The following is a 15,556-nucleotide window of genomic DNA, read 5'->3' as shown; positions in this document are numbered from 1 at the left end:
CTCCTAAAAGCAGAAGGGGATGGGGGCAGGGTGTAGGCTTGTCAACCAAATAGTCTGATCCAGTCCTGAGTTTGCCCTATGCATGCAATGGTGGAAAAAGTAGGACTGGATTAGCCTGGCCTGCTGGTCTGGGGTGAGGTGGCAATCTTAATGGCCCTGGATTTTTTTTTTGTTTGTTTTGAGGTGGGAGAGGGGGGGGGGGGGGGGAACTAGTGGTTTCCTCCTCCTTTGGGCTTCTAGCTCTGTCAGAACTGTGGCTGGAATCTAATGCTATGAGACTTTTTTTTTTCTCTTTTATAAACTTACCAGTCATTACAGGGGCAATCCTCAGCTGGGGCCCAATCACCAGGGATCCTTCTGGAACCATGCAGTTGAGGGTCTTAAATCCAGCCACTTGTCAGTCATGCAATGACTGGGACTTCTCGCCCTATCGGGCTGGGAATGTGGCCTCCACAGTGTCCCCAGGACCTGACCTGGGGTTGGATGCAGTGTACGGCACAGCCATTCAGCCTCACGGTTTGATGTATCTTTACTGAAGTTGTCCTTTGTTTTGCTTTTGGCTTGAAGAGTAGCAGTGAATTGACAAATACAGGAAACAGTTATTTTTCTAGGCACTGGGACAGTACTAGAGTAGGAGGTGCAACAGGAAGGGGTAGGGCTAGGCCTGGCCTATGAAGGTAGTGCAGCAGTATGGTGCAGGGTTAAATCTGATGTTGACTTGTGATTCTGTTTCTACCCCAGGCACAGATGCAAGCATTCCAGTGCACATTAATAACATCTGTCAGCGGAATTATGTTACAGTGGAAAGTGGCCGCAGGTTAAAACCCACAAACCTGGGCATTGTCCTGGTCCATGGCTACTATAAAATAGGTCAGATTCTCTCACTTTTAACAGTTGTGGCAAGCAGGAGGCTGGGCATGCTTTTAGTAGGCCATGGAAAGTGATTCCTCTCTGTATCCCTAGATTCGGAGCTGGTGCTACCCACTATCCGTAGTGCTGTTGAGAAGCAGCTGAACCTCATAGCCCAGGGAAAAGCTAACTTCCAGCAGGTCCTTGAGCACACCTTGGATATATTTAAGAGGAAATTTCATTACTTTGTCGATTCCATTGCGGGTAAGTTTCCTTGGCTGAAAGGATCTCACTTTTAGCCTCAATTTGCATCAAGTAGGGTTGTGTTTATACCCAACTTGACAAGTGCCCATGGGGGTGTATCTTCTGTTGTGACCCCCAAGAGGGGGACTAACATAGCAAGGGCTCCAAAAGTGCACAGCCCCAGAACAGTGTGTTAACCGAGTGAGCGACCCACAAGTCCTTCTGTGTCTCTTCACAGTTCTAGGAAATTCTAGAGTCCGTTGTATAAAAGTTGTTCTATTTGGGGTCTGCAGTATTTGCTCAGAGTAGTTAAATCACAAGCAGATTGTGATAAATTGCAGGAGGACCTTGTGAGACTGGAAAATTGGGCATCGCAATGGCAGATGAAATTTAATGTGGATAAGTGCAAGGTGATGCACGTAGGGAAAAATAACCCATGCTATAGTTACACAATGTTAGGTTCCATATTAGGTGCTACTACCCAAGAAAGAGATCTAGGCATCATAGTGGATAACACATTGAAATCATCGGTTCAGTGTGCTGCGGCAGTCAAAAAAGCAAACAGAATGTTGGAAATTATAAGAAAGGGAATGGTGAATAAAACGGAAAATGTCATAATGCCTCTGTATCGCTCCATGGTGAGACTGCATCTTGAATACTGTGTACAATTCTGGTTGCCGCATCTCAAAAAATATATAGTTGCGATGGAGAAGGTACAGAGAAGGGCGACCAAAATAAGGGGAATGGAACAGCTTCCCTATGAGGAAAGACTAAAGAGGTTAGGACTTTTCAGCTTGGAGAAGAGACGGCTGAGGGGGGATATGATAGAGGTGTTTAAAATCATGAGAGGTCTAGAATGAGTAGATGTGAATCGGTTATTTACTCTTTCAGATAATAGAAAGACTAGTGGGCACTCCATGAAGTTAGCATGTGGCACATTTAAAACTAATCGGAGAAAGTTCTTTTTCACTCAACGCACAATTAAACTCTGGAATTTGTTGCCAGAGGATGTGATAAGTGCAGTTAGTGTAGCTGTGTTAAAAAAGGATTGGATAAGTTCTTAGAGGAGAAGTCCATTACCTGCTATTAATTAAGTTGACTTAGAAAATAGCCACTGCTATTACTAGCAACAGTAACATGGAACAGACTTAGTTTTTGTGAACTTGCCAGGTTCTTATGGCCTGGATTGGCCACTGTTGGAAACAGGATGCTGGGCTTGATGGACCCTTGGTCTGACCCAGTATGGCATGTTCTTATGATGAGAATAGGGTGTATCCCAATGGGGAAAGGAAAGCCCATGGAGTAGAGGATTAATTTTACTGAACTTTGCTTAGTACTGTTTCTGCTATAGGCAAATAAATACTTAGAGGCAGCCTGGTTGAGTGACTACCCTCGGAGCAGCAGGGAGAGGTACAGACTGGGCAGCAGAATGTTTACAGTGGGTGTAACTGACTGCAGGTTCAGATGCTGCAGAGCTGACCCTATTTTTTTTTTTTTAACCTTCTAGGCATGGACGAGTTGATGGAAGTGTCCTTTTCACCCCTGGCTGCCACTGGCAAGCCACTTTCCCGTTGCGGCAAGTGCCATCGCTTTATGAAGTACATCCAGGTAGTGTCACAAGCAGCTCTCTAGGGAGCTTCAGATGATGCCCTGCTGACCCAATGCTTCACTCTGCTGTCTTGCAGAATTGTAACATTTTGATTGGAGCAGAGTTAAACGTAACCCAGAAGTCCTGACTCGCTGTCTGATCTTTGCAAGGGGACAGTCAAAAGGTGCTTCACGCCTAATGCAAGCAATCATGACAGATCTTGTTTTTTATATTTTTTTTTTTCAATTTTACCTTTACTGGAATAATTAACAACGATAAAAGCCAAGCAACATCTTAACAGATCCATATCTTTGCAGATCTTGTTGTGATATTTATTTGATTTCCCCTGCAGGCAAAGCCCAGTCGCCTTCACTGCTCACATTGTGATGAGACCTACACCCTCCCTCAGAATGGCACAATCAAACTATACAAAGAGCTGCGCTGCCCGCTGGATGACTTTGAGTTGGTCCTGTGGTCCTCAGGATCCAGGGGAAAGAGCTACCCGCTGTGTCCCTACTGCTACAACCACACCCCGTTCAGGGACATGAAGAAAGGTAGGATCCAGAGAAGGTGAGGGTATCCTCTCCCTCCATACTCCACAACATGATGTACAGTTTGTGAGCTCTTCAGATTAAAATCGGTCCCTCCTTGGGATGCTTGTGTTGAGAGAAGAGGGGGTGCTGGATGCTGGAGCTGTGAACATGTGACTAACATGTGGCAGAAGGCCTGCGAACCCTATAGCTTTCCAGCTGCACTTCTGTCACTGTAAACCCCCAGCGATCAAGCCCCTCTTCAGGGAATAGCCTGCCTGTCTCCGTGCACTCTTGGGTGACACACGGTGTATTATAGCAAACAATCTGAAGTTACTTTATTGCTGGAGTGTGTTGTGTGCTTCCATGATTCAGAGATGATCTGGTGAATGCTTTGTGTGTTTCTTTGTCCAGGAATGGGATGCAATGAATGCACTCACCCCACATGCCAGCATTCTCTGGGCATGCTGGGAATCGGCCAGTGTGTGGAGTGTGAAAACGGGGTCCTGGTGCTTGACCCAACCTCTGGCCCTAAGTGGAAGATGGCATGCAATAAATGCAATGTCATTGTGCATTTCTTCGAGAACGCCCACAAAGTGCGAGTGTCTTCTGAGAACTGTGACTCCTGCGACGCTGCGCTGGTGGACGTTGATTTCAATAAGGCCAAGTCCCCGCTGCCGGGGGAGGAGACCCAGCACTCGGGTTGTGTATTCTGTGACCCTGTCTTCCAGGACCTTGTGGAACTGAAGCACGCTGCCATGAGGCATCCTATGCATCGGGGAGGGCAAGGGAAGAGGCAGGGGCAAGGCCGGGGTCGAGGCCGAGGCCGGAGGCCGGGGGGGAGGGGCAACCCAAAGAAACCTAAAGACAAGATGGCAGCTCTGGCTGCATATTTCGTATAAGGACTTGTCGTCCCCTGTTCTCCAGAATGGGATTTTACAGAAAAATAAAAGTCCCCTCTTCCAAAGATTCTCTTGGGGGTTTTTGTTTTGTTTTGTTTTATTTTCCCCCTCCCTCCCACCTCTTTGTGCTTTATAAAGGAGAAGGACTGAAGTATGATGTCTGGTCCTTTCAGGCGTGCAGTAGAACATTTATACCATGGGGGTAGATCAGTGGTTCTGAGGTCACCATGCACCATCGGTGGCCGACGTGAACTCTCTGGTCATCCCAATAAAAGACATGGCTGCTTCTGCCCAGCAGGAGTTGTAATACGAAGCCCATGGGCCTTTGCCCCATGAGGCCAAGCGAAAGTTGCGCAGGTGCTTCCGCTCTTCCCATTGACCTGCTTTTTCTGTCTACTTTTTCATGGAAAATAACTCACACAAATTTAAAAATTGTCTAGGTGTGTTATTACACTGCCTTGATGTAACCGACCCTGATAATATCTCTCCTAATTCAGTTAACAATACACGCACGAAACAGTGTCTCCTGCATAAATCACAATTTCCTAGCGTGTAGCCAGATGGACTCGGGACTAATGGGTTATGTGTTCCCCTGCTAGCAGACGGAGACAGTCAGGTTTCCGAGCTGATGTCACCCTAGATATACTCTTGCAGTGACCTCAGCCATTCAGTATCTCTCCGTCTCCTAGCAGATGTGGATTGTGCCTTCCCTATCAGGAACACAGTACTCTTAAGAAGAGGAAATTTTACCTTTAAATTTAGCCTTTAAATTGGAGAAAGATCAAGCCTCGCTCCTGCGGTGAAACCTAATGGTCCCTCCCCCAGTTGAGAATTTCTGAGACATTTTCCGAGATCCCTCAGAGGTGTGCCTTGGTCCGGTAGTCGATTCCCGGCGTGGACTTTGCTGCCGAAGCAGCTGAAAGTCAGTGGGTGCAGGAAGCCGAGCGCAGTAGTGACAGCCTATGCCCTCTCCCTCCGCAGCCGGAGATCGTCTCTGTACTCAGCTGGTAAGCGCTGAGCTCAGGTAAGTAAAGAAGAACTTCGATTCAGAGTCGTGGAAGGGCTTCGGTAAGTCTCCTCCGGTCTCCTTGCTCGGCACGCCGTACTGATGACATTCTCGATCCCGTTAGGGCAAGGGAAGGGGATTTCCGAGCGGGTTGAGCGGCCCCCCCCCCCCCCCACCCCGATGGGCTAGGTCCTGCTTCAGACTCGGTGGGCACTCCATGTGGCAGGCCGCGGCGGCGCCATCTTGCGCGCGGTTTGGCGTGGTGCCATTTTTCCCCATTGACAATCGGTACGAGTGGTGCGGGCCAGGCCTGTTGTACGTGCACACCTGCATGCATAACCACGCACATAACCGCATGCATAAGTACACGCATACATTCGCGCACAACCGGACGCTTATACTTTATGCGCGTCTGGGCAGATTTGTAAGTTCAGGCGCTAACCGGCTGAATGCACAAGCAACAGTTATGGCTCCGGCAACAAAGAAGCACAAGCGACACTTCCTTTATGCTCCCTGCCATGTTAGGGCTGCGCAATCTGACCCTGAATCCTTCCTGTGTCAGCACTGTGAGGAAGCCAGGGAGGGATGAACTCTCAGAACCTGGCCCCTCCCAGTCGTAGGACGGGTCAGCCACGACCTTATCTGGTAGCACCCCAGATCTGAGCAATCCCAGGGCTGCATCCTCCCTGGGAGAGGGCAGTTCAACGGCCCCTACCCCAGTTCCACCTAGGCTAAGTATGGACCCGGCAATCTTTTCTTGGGTGGAATTCTTTCAGGGCCTTCAAGCCTTTGTTCAGGCGCAGTCAGCTGCTGCCCCAGCTGGGAAGGCCTCATCCTCCCAGCAAGTCTCTGGACATGCCTCCCTTCACCAAGGGTATCCATGACAAGGGACCCAGACACCATGGATAACTATGGGGATGCAGACTCGTTGGAGGATGGGGAAATCTCTCCAGGCCTGGAGCCATACTGGACCATGCTACGGTTTTTCCACAAAGATGAATTGCCGGCCCTGGTCTCCCAGACCCCTGAAGACTTTAGGAGTTCCCGGCACAGACCTAATGTCGGAACCAAAGAGGAATCCCATCCTGGTGTCTCTACAGAAAACCTCTTAATATTTCCCAGAAGCCTTCCAGGTGTTGTTTGACCTGGAGTGGGATGTCCTGGAAGTCAGTTTTAAAGGAGGTCGGGCCTTGTACCCTCTGGACCCAGCGGCCAAAGAACACCTACGTTTCCCAAAAGTGGATGCCCTGGTCTGTGCCATCTCAAAGCGAACATCCTAGTAGAGGGAGGAGCGGCCTTGAAGGATGCACACGATAAGCGGTTGGAGTCCATCCTTAAGCAAGCCCCGATGTAACAGCAGTGACACTGCAGATCACTTCCTGTTGTGGCCTGGTGGCTAGTTCATGTCTGCTTCTCTTGAGAGAGGCAGATAGCTCAGGGGTGCATCCCAGAGAGGCAATGGAGCCTGCTGTGGCCTTCCTAGTGGATGCAAGCTCTGACCTAGTGCGTACCTCGGCCAGAGGAGTAGCCTCTGTGGTGGCCAGAAGACAGCTATGGCTACGAAATTGATCAGCGGATGCGACCTCTAAGGCAAACCTTTCAAAGATGCCCTTTAAGGGATCCCTTTTTTTCGGAAGCGAATTGGAAAAGCTAGCCAGTAAGTGAGACAAGTCTCTAGTGCCTCGGCTACCAGAAGATAAGAAAAAGAGGTCACAGCGCCCCCTCGCCCATAAGGGGTCGGGCCAGGGGCTCCCAGCACTTCCGGCCCTACAGAAACTATTCATTTCAGACATCTCAGCCCTCAGGAAGGTCTCAGTCCTTTAGGAGCCGACAACCAAAAAGAGGAACTGGTTTGGGCTCAGGTTCAACCCGAACTTCCCAATGAAGTTTGGCCGACCCATCCACGGGACGAGGAGATAGGGGGCTGACTATCCCTCTTCTATCAGAGGTGGGTCGAGATCACATCAGACAAATGGGTATTGGACATCATACGAGAAGGATACACTCTAGAATTTCACAGAATCCCTCTGTACATGTTCATGATATCATCTTGCCACTCCCAGCACAAAAAAACTGGCAGGGGAATCCACATTGTTCCTGATCAGTCCAGACCAGTGGGTTATTCATGCCGTCCAACAGATGGAGTCAGAGAACAAAGCTTTGAGGCACTGCTACTTAACTGAGAGTGCCATCTGCAGAACCCCATTATTTCTCTGACTCCAGCAGATGGTAGAGCTGCACCTGCAGATTGGTCCAGCTTCTACAAGGAGTGGGAAAAGATTACCTCGGACTGTTGGGTGCTGGAAGTGATATGAGAGGGCTATGCTCTAGATTTTCTTTTGTGCCCGCCTTGGGATGCCTTTGTGGATTCCCACGTAGTCTCTCTCATGTTAGGCGGGAGGCAGTGTTGGGGATGCTGCAAAGGCTGCTCGTCCTAAAGGCCATTGTTCCCATCCCTCTTGAGGAGCATGGTTAGGGAACACTTTGTGGTGCCCTAGATAGGTGCAAGGACTCGGAAGACAACTGCCTCCTACACCACTTAAATGTTGTAGGCTGTTAGTACGGTATCTAGAACATACAGAACCGGTGTGCAAGATGGACCGCTTGTTTGTTCTTCACAGTGGAAGGAAACAAGGTGAAGCAGCTTCACAAGCTACCATAGCTCACTGGATCAAGGAAGCAATCACAGAAGCTTATGTAGAGGCAGAGAAACCTTTACCCCTTCAGGTTAAAGCTCATTCCACTAGGGCCTAGGCAGTATCCTGGGCGGAAGCTAAGCTACTGCCTCCCGTCGACATCTGCTGAGCAGCGACATGGTCTTCTTCGCACACCTTCTCCAGGTTCTATCACCTGGACATCCAAGCCAGAGAAGACTCTGCCTTTTCGAGGGCGGTGCTAACCGGACAACAGGCAGCCTCCTGCCCTGTTCGGGAGTAACTTTTTTACATCCCATTGGTCCTGAGTCTATCTGGCTACATGCTAGGAAATGGAGAAATTACTTACCTGATGATTTTGTTTTCCTTAGTGTAGACGGACTTGGCATCCCACCCATGGCTGCCATGAACATTGCCAAGGAATCATCCATGAATCTCGATCCCAAAGATGTCTTGGGTAAGCCATCACCCTATCCCTAGATCTGGGCATCAGTAATATTGCTGGGATTCAGTGCTTATGTTTGGTTGAGTACAGTCACGGTCACCAGTTTTAATCAAGTTTTTAATAAAGTTCTTAATCAAGTTATTAAATTGTATTCAAGTTTTTCAATAGTATGTCCACAATGGCTTTTGAAGAGAATACTGAATGGCTGAGGACACTGCAGGGGTGTATCTAGGGTGATGTCAGCTTTGAAACCTGACTCCATCTCCATCTGCTAGCAGGGGAGCATAACCAATTGGTCCTGAGTCCATCTGTCTACACTAAGAAAACGAAATTATCAGGTAAGTAATTTCTCCATTTTTGTATAAATCACTTTAAAATATGTCCTTTTAAAAACATAGCAGATGAGTGCAAAGACCAATTGGTTCATCCAGTCTACTCAGTTTTTACTGTCCAAACTGCCAGCTGCAGAAGCTTGGCCAGTTGTAGAATCGCTCCTTCCCTGTACGTACCCAGATCCGTCCAGACTGCTGGGTTTTGCCTCCCTGCGAGCAGATGGAGACAGAGAGAGTTTTACTGACACTGCTGCATAACCTCGTCTGCTACCTGCAGTTCCCCAGTATTTCTCTGTCTCCAGCAGATGGTGATGGTGCAGAACCTGCAGTTCTGCAGTCTGGAAATGATTTTTGATTTTGGAGCCTTCTTTCCAGGGGAATTTTGGGTCTTAGTGGATCCTTTCCTGTCTGGTTAAGGTGGATGAGCTGGGAGTTGGTGACTCTTTTGTAGGCTCGATCCTTGTATCCGTGGGGTGCAAATCTGGTGGTCCAGATCCCTCCCCTTGCTGAGGTGGCTGCAGGCTCAGGGAGGTTTTCTTTTGAAGCAGCCAATTCCTTTGGCAGCTCTGTTTTCCAGCCTAGGGAGGAAGCTTCATAAAGGTTAAAAATAAATAAAGACAAGTACAGCAGTACTTTGCAGGTGACTTCCACCTTGGTGGTTTTGGTGGCTGGGGTACTTATATTTTGTAGTGGATGAGTCTGCCTGTCTACGCTGTCATCGCTGTGGGATGAGTCTGCCTGTCTACGCTGTGGGAGTCTGCCTGTCTACGCTGTCATTGCTGTGGGATGAGGGTCGGTTTGCTGCGTGTGCGGCTCGGTGCGTTTGTGGCTCAGTAGGCGAAGGCTGTGCTCCGGCTGTTCGGCGGGCGAGGGTTCCTTTGATGGTTGGGTGAGCACTAAGAGGCAACGGCTGCCCTCTGCTTCAGTTCCTATAGCGCATTGGGTGAGGATCCCTTCCTGTTCAATGTGGGAATGGTGGCCAAAGGGAGGGAGAGGGGGATGTTCCTCTATGACTGTCCCCAGCATGTTCAGGCTCCGGAGGGGATCGGGGGGGTTCAGATGGGGAAGAAATTCCTATTATGCCTATTCCTGAAGCCTTTCCATCTTTGGCTAGGGCCTCAAAACCTTTTTCTGCTGACGTAGGCTTCATGCAGCAGCAAAACAATTTGGCTAAGCAACAGGCGGCGACGTCTAGTTTGGAATCCTGGACCCAACTGTCTGAGGGTCATTCTATGGGGTCCAAGCCTGATCAGTCCGCAATAAAATGCGCTTCCCCTGTCCAGTGGTTGTTGTGTCTTACCCCAGAAGCAAGACCTGTTGGGGATGAGTCTGAGGACTCGGATGATGCCCCAGTGGGGGCAGGGGAACCTACTGGGCATGAGTTGCCAATTTGATCCAGGTGCAGGAGGCATTGATCAGGTGGCTGATCTGGAGGAGACTTCGGTCTCCGAGGGTGATGACCCTAAGGTGGGCCATCTCTTTCGGAAGGAAGAGTTAGGGCTTTAATTCCTCAGGCTCTTCAGGAACTTGGGGTCAAGATACCTCAGTAGGATTCGGATTTGGAAGGGGCTGATCTGGTCCTGGATGGGCTGAGGGATCCAGCGAGAGCCTTCCCAATGCACAAGTCTGAAAAAGCTGGATTATAGGGAGTGGGGGACTCACGAAGCAGGCTTGAAGGTGGAGAGGGCTATGGAGAAGCTCTATCCCTTACCTGAGCAATCAGAGCTTTTTGCCCTTCCTAAGGTCGATGCTGAGGTTTCGGCGGTTACTAAAAAGATGTCTATTCCTGTTGCAGGATCTGCAGCATTGAAGGATGTTCAGGATCAAAAATTGGAGGTACTCCTTAAGAGGATTTTTGAGGTGTTGGCCCTGAGCCCTATGGGTTGCTATTTGTTTTATGCGGCGGGCTTGTCTGCACTGGGTTCAACAGTTGCCGGAAAATCAGCCGACCTCTGGTGAGGAGGTGAGCAGGGGCGGAGCATGTAGAGGTGGCGGTTGCTTATGGGGCAGATGCTTTGTATGACTTGGTAAGGATGTCATCCTGAATTATGGTGTCTGCGGTATCAGCCAGGAAGTTATGGTTGCGTAACTGGTCGGCGGATGTGTCCTCCAAATCCCAGATGGGATATCTGCCTTTCAAAGGCGGACTCTTGTTTGGGGAGGACTGAAGCAGTTGATGAATTTGGGCGAGAATAAGGTGTACAGGTTGCCAGAGGGCAAGAGATTTTTTTCAGGCTCTGTTACGCTTTCAGGATAGCAGGAGGTCTCATCCGGCAAGGGGAATGCCAGGTCCATAGAAGCAATTTCCCTCTGGGCCCAGTCCTGGTGTCAGCCCTTTCGGGAGGGGGGAGCCACCGAAGACCCAGGATGCCACAGGTAGTAGCGCAACTGGAGTTAAGTCCTCACAATGAGGCGAGGCTGGTTCACTCTATCATTCCTGTCATAGGAGGTCCCTTGGAATGGGACTTATGGGGAATGGACCAAAATTTCTCGGGATCAGTGGGTCCTCACTGTAGTAAGAGATGGATATGCGCTAGAATTTGCTCGACCCGTCCGAGATTTATTTCTGGTTTCCCCTTGCAGGTCCTTAGAAAAGCAATTCGTGGTTCGGGAGATGCTGGACTGGTTGCAGAAGCTAAGGGCAGTAATTCCTATTCCCTGTGAGGAGCAGGGCATGGAAAGGTATTCCATTTTCTTCATTCCGAAGAAGGAAGGCACTTTTCAGCCAATTCTGGACTTAAAAAGGGTAAATGCAGCACTCAAGGAACCGTGTTTCCGAATGGAGACTCTCAGGTGTGTTATAGTGGTAGTTCACAAAGGCGAGTTTCTGGCTTCTTTAGGTCTGACAGAAGCATATCTGCACATACCCATTCGTTCAGAACATCAGCAGTTTCTGCAGTTCATAGTTCTGGGTCCTCATTTTAAGTTTTAGGCCTTTTCCCTTCGGGTTGGCCACGGTGCCACACACCTTCACCAAGGATATGGTGGTGGTGGCGGCGGCGGCTTTGCGTCGAGAAGGAATTCTGGTGCATCCTTATCTAAACAGCTAGCTTATCAGGGCAAAGTCGGAGGATCTTTGTCACCAGTTGGTTCAGAAAGAGATCAGAGTTCGAGTCGCTTGGCTGGGTAGTGAATTTGGCAAAGAGTTACCTGGTTCCGTCGCAGTCCCTGGAGTTTCAGGGAGCTTGGTTCGACACTCGGAATGACAAAGTGTTTCTCAAGGAGGAGCATGTTCAAAAGCTACAGAGGCAGATTTGGCGCTTGTTGGGGTTGCCGATGCCCAAGGTCTGGGATTATTTGCAGGCTCTGGGCTCAATGGCTTCAACCTTTGAGTTAGTGCCGTGGGTGTTTGCTCATATGAGACTCTTACAGACAGTTCTTTTTGGCTCTGTGGAACCTGCTCTTGGAGGAGTTTCATCTTCCCTTGCCACTCGAGGGCGTCGCACGGGACAGCCTATCTTGGTGGTTTCTAAGTTCCAATCTGGTTCGTGGTGTAGAGCTTGAGGTTCCAGATTGGGTGGTGCTTACCACTGATACCAGTCTATCTGGTTGGGGAGCAGTTTGTCAGCAGCAATCAACTCAAGGCTGCTGGTCTGTGAAAGAGGCTTCCTGGTCTGTCAGTCCGTTAGAGACCAGAGCAGTGCACTTAGACTTACGTGTGTGTGCCGTTGGTGAGAGGTCAGTCTGTGAGGGTGCTGTCGGATAATGCAATGACAGGAGCCTATATTAATCAGCAGGACGGAACCAAGAATTGAGCAGTGGTCCAGGAGGCTCAAGAGTTGATTATTTGGGCGGAGCAATACCTGGAGCGGATAGCAGTGTTGCACATTGCAGGGGTCGAAAACGTCCAAGCGGATTTTTTTTTTTTTGAATCGCAGATTGTTAGATCCAGGGGAGTGGGAACTGTCTGAGACAGCGATGCAGCTCATCCGTGAGAGATGGGACTCTTTTCCCCCCCCCCCCCCCCTTCGTGGATCTAATGGCGACTCGCCAGAATGCCAAGGTGTTTCAGTTTTTCAGTCAGAGAAGAGTGCACGGGGCCAAGGGTGTCGATGCTTTGGTGGTTTCTTGGCCTCGGGAGATTCTGCTTTACATCTTTTGTCTGTGGCAGCTCATAGGGAAGGTGTTGCGACAGAGAGACATCATGGCGAAGCAGTGTTGGTGGCTGCATCGGCCATAACTCACAGATCTGGTCAACTTGACTGTGGAGGGTCTGATATGCTTCGGACATCTTTAGCAGGGACCCATATTTTCAGCCCAGGCTGCTCACTTTTGTCTTGCAGCATGGCTTTTGAGAGGCGGCAATTGAGATGCAAGGGTTATCCTGAGGTGGTTATTGCTACGCTGTTGCAGGCTAGAAGAAAGTCTACTTCTCTTTTGTCCGTGAGGGTCTGTAAGGTTTTTGAGTCCTGGTGCATCAGTAACTGAGTCCAAGCTCTAAAATCTACAGTGTCTGACACATTTTATATTTTCTGCATGAAGGTTTGGTCAAGGGTTTGGCTTTAAACTCTCTTAAGGTTCAGGTAGCTGGTCTAGGTTGTCTTCCAGGCAAAGCTGAAGGTTCCTCTTTGTCAACTCATCCGGATGTGGTTCGGTTTCTCCAGGAGGGTAAAGAATTTGCGTCCGCCGGTACGGAGTTTGCCTGGAATCTTAACCTTGTCCTCAGGGTACGGAGTTTGCCTGGAATCTTAACCTTGTCCTCAGGGGTTTGTGTGAGGTTCCTTTTGAACAGCTTTGGAGAGCAACTCTGAAGGATTTGACCCTTAAAGTTGTTTTTCTGGTGGCTATATGTTCGGCTAGGAAAATATCCGAGTTGCAGGCTTTGTCTTGCTGTGATCCATTCCTTCAGATTTCTGACTCGGGGGGGGTGTTATTGCAGACGGTACCTTCCTTTTTACCAAAGGTGGTATCAGCGTTTCATGTGAATCAGATAGTGGAGCTTCCAGCTTTTCCTGAGATGGACACCTCCGCTCCTCATGCAAGGTAACTTAAGTTTTTGGTCGTACACAGGGCGTTGTTGAGATATCTCAAGGTAACTAATGACTTTAGAAGGTCAGATCATCTTTGTTCTGTGGAGTGGTTCAAAAAGAAGTTTTCAGACATCTAAGGGCTACTATTGTGTGGTGGCGTGAGGAGGCCATTGGGTCGGCTTACATATCTAAAGGTTGTCTGGTTCCTAAGGGTTTGCATGCTCATTCTATGCATTCTCAGGTGGCCTTGTGGGTGGAGGTTCAGCTAGTTTCTTCATGGAAATTTGCAGGGCAGTGACTTCGTGCCTTGCAAAAGTATGCAGTGACGTCTATCGTCTAGAGGTGGGAGATACAGGGTCCCAATCTTTTGGGGAGAGTGTTTTGCGAGCAGGACTCTCCAGGTCCCACACTGCATAGGGAGCTTTGGTACATCCCGGGAGTCTGGACTGATCTGGAGACGAAAAGGGAAAGGAAAATTTGGTTCTTACCTGCTAATTTTTGTTCCTGTAGTACCACAGAGCAGAACCTGCTCGATCTGTAGAGGGGGAGAGTGGTCTGCTTATTCTATTTTCTTGGGTTGGAATGCAGACTTGTTGGGGAAAAAAAATTTTGGGTGAGTTTTGTTTGTTGATTTTTAAGCTTGGGTACAGGTGAATACTGAGGAACTGCAGGGGGCATATGAGGTTTTGTAGCAGAGCAAGTTTTACTGACACTATTTCCATCTGCTGGCAGGGAGCCAAAACCTGATGACATCGCAGTGTTGTCGGTAATTCTATACAACTAGCGGCCTTGATTAACCAAGATCTGGTCACTTTTGCAGTGGAGGTGTCTTTGCATTATAAGTTGTAACACTGGTGGTCAGAAGTTTGAAGACAAAGCATAGCAGTGACATTCATCCAAGAGAGAGGTGACTGTTGTCTTATGATTTTTTTTTAAGGTAGTTAAAAATACTTTAAAATTTCTATTGTGTGATATCTTAATAAAGATCAATTTAATACAGTGGGATTGGATTAGTACATTCCGGCAGGGGGCTCTCATCCTGTATGATACTAGGTTCATAGCCGAATCAGTTTTTGTTTTAGAAACATCTCTATTCAGAAATGCATTTATAATAGTGCCTGTGATGTGGCATTTGCAGGTGCCATGGTTTGAACAGTACAAGGCTTCCCTTTTGGTATTGATGGCTCTTTACCACAATCTGAACAGCTCTAGCAGTCCTAGAATTCTTTTCACAGCTGCAACGGCAGCAGGGGCTGGCTTCCTGCATATCCTCACCCTCTATATCTGGCTGCTACCTATTTATAATCTTTGTATATCTCCATTCTAACCAAGGGCCCAATGTCAGCTGAAATTCAGTGCAGTTTCTTAATGTACAAACTAACAGGTCGATACAGTACAGTGCGCTTCGTCGGAGCGCACTGTTAACCCGAGATTGGACGCGCGTTTTCGACGCGCTAGCTTTACCCCTTATTCAGTAATGGGTAATAGCGTGTCAAACGCGCATCCAACCCCCCCCCCGAACCTAATAGCACCCGCAACATGCAAATGCATGTTGATGGCCCTATTAGGTATTCCCGCGCAATTCAGTAAGTAAAATGTGCATCCAAGCCGCACATTCGAGCCGATACAGTAAAAATCGCAGGAGAGCGCACAGGACACTCTCCTGTGCACACGATACAGTAATTTAATTTATTTAAATGAGGGGCAGCAGTAAAAAGAGGCGCTAGGGACACTAGCACGTCCCTAGCGCCTCTTTTCGGAAAGGAGCGGCAGCTGTCAGCGGGTTTGACAGCCGATGCTCAATTTTGCCGGCGTCTGTTTTCGAGCCCGCTGACAGCCACCGGTTTGGAAACCGGAAGCCGGCAAAATTGAGCGTCCGGTTTTCGAGCCGCGGGCCTATTTCAAAAAAAAATATTTTTTTTTAAACTTTCGGGACCTCTGACTTAATATCGCCATGATCTTAAGTCGAAGGGTGCACAGAAAAGCAGTTTTTACTCCTTTTCTGTGCACTTCCCCGGTGCCGAGAGAAATTAACGC

The 15,556-nt window shown here is 48.9% G+C and overlaps 1 protein-coding gene across 4 annotated transcripts in view; it reads left to right on the top strand.

Annotated features, from left to right (window-relative positions):
- Positions 1-4,947, top strand: part of TOP3B (DNA topoisomerase III beta) — a 52,178-nt gene extending 47,231 nt beyond the window's left edge. For 3 of the 4 annotated variants that reach the window (XM_029571187.1, XM_029571186.1, XM_029571188.1), the window contains 5 exons: positions 742-870; positions 964-1,113; positions 2,600-2,700; positions 3,033-3,234; positions 3,625-4,947. In XM_029571187.1, the coding sequence (XP_029427047.1) occupies positions 742-870; positions 964-1,113; positions 2,600-2,700; positions 3,033-3,234; positions 3,625-4,112 (1,070 nt within the window). In that variant the 3' untranslated portion in view covers positions 4,113-4,947. The remainder of the gene's footprint in view (positions 1-741; positions 871-963; positions 1,114-2,599; positions 2,701-3,032; positions 3,235-3,624) is intronic. The other variant, XM_029571185.1, reaches the window with a different exon arrangement.
- The last annotated feature ends 10,609 nt before the right edge of the window (positions 4,948-15,556 follow it).

Source organism: Rhinatrema bivittatum, chromosome 11 (genome assembly GCF_901001135.1).
Source record: "Rhinatrema bivittatum chromosome 11, aRhiBiv1.1, whole genome shotgun sequence".
NCBI classification, from domain to species: domain Eukaryota; kingdom Metazoa; phylum Chordata; class Amphibia; order Gymnophiona; family Rhinatrematidae; genus Rhinatrema; species Rhinatrema bivittatum.
This window is presented reverse-complemented; position numbering and strand designations above follow the sequence as displayed.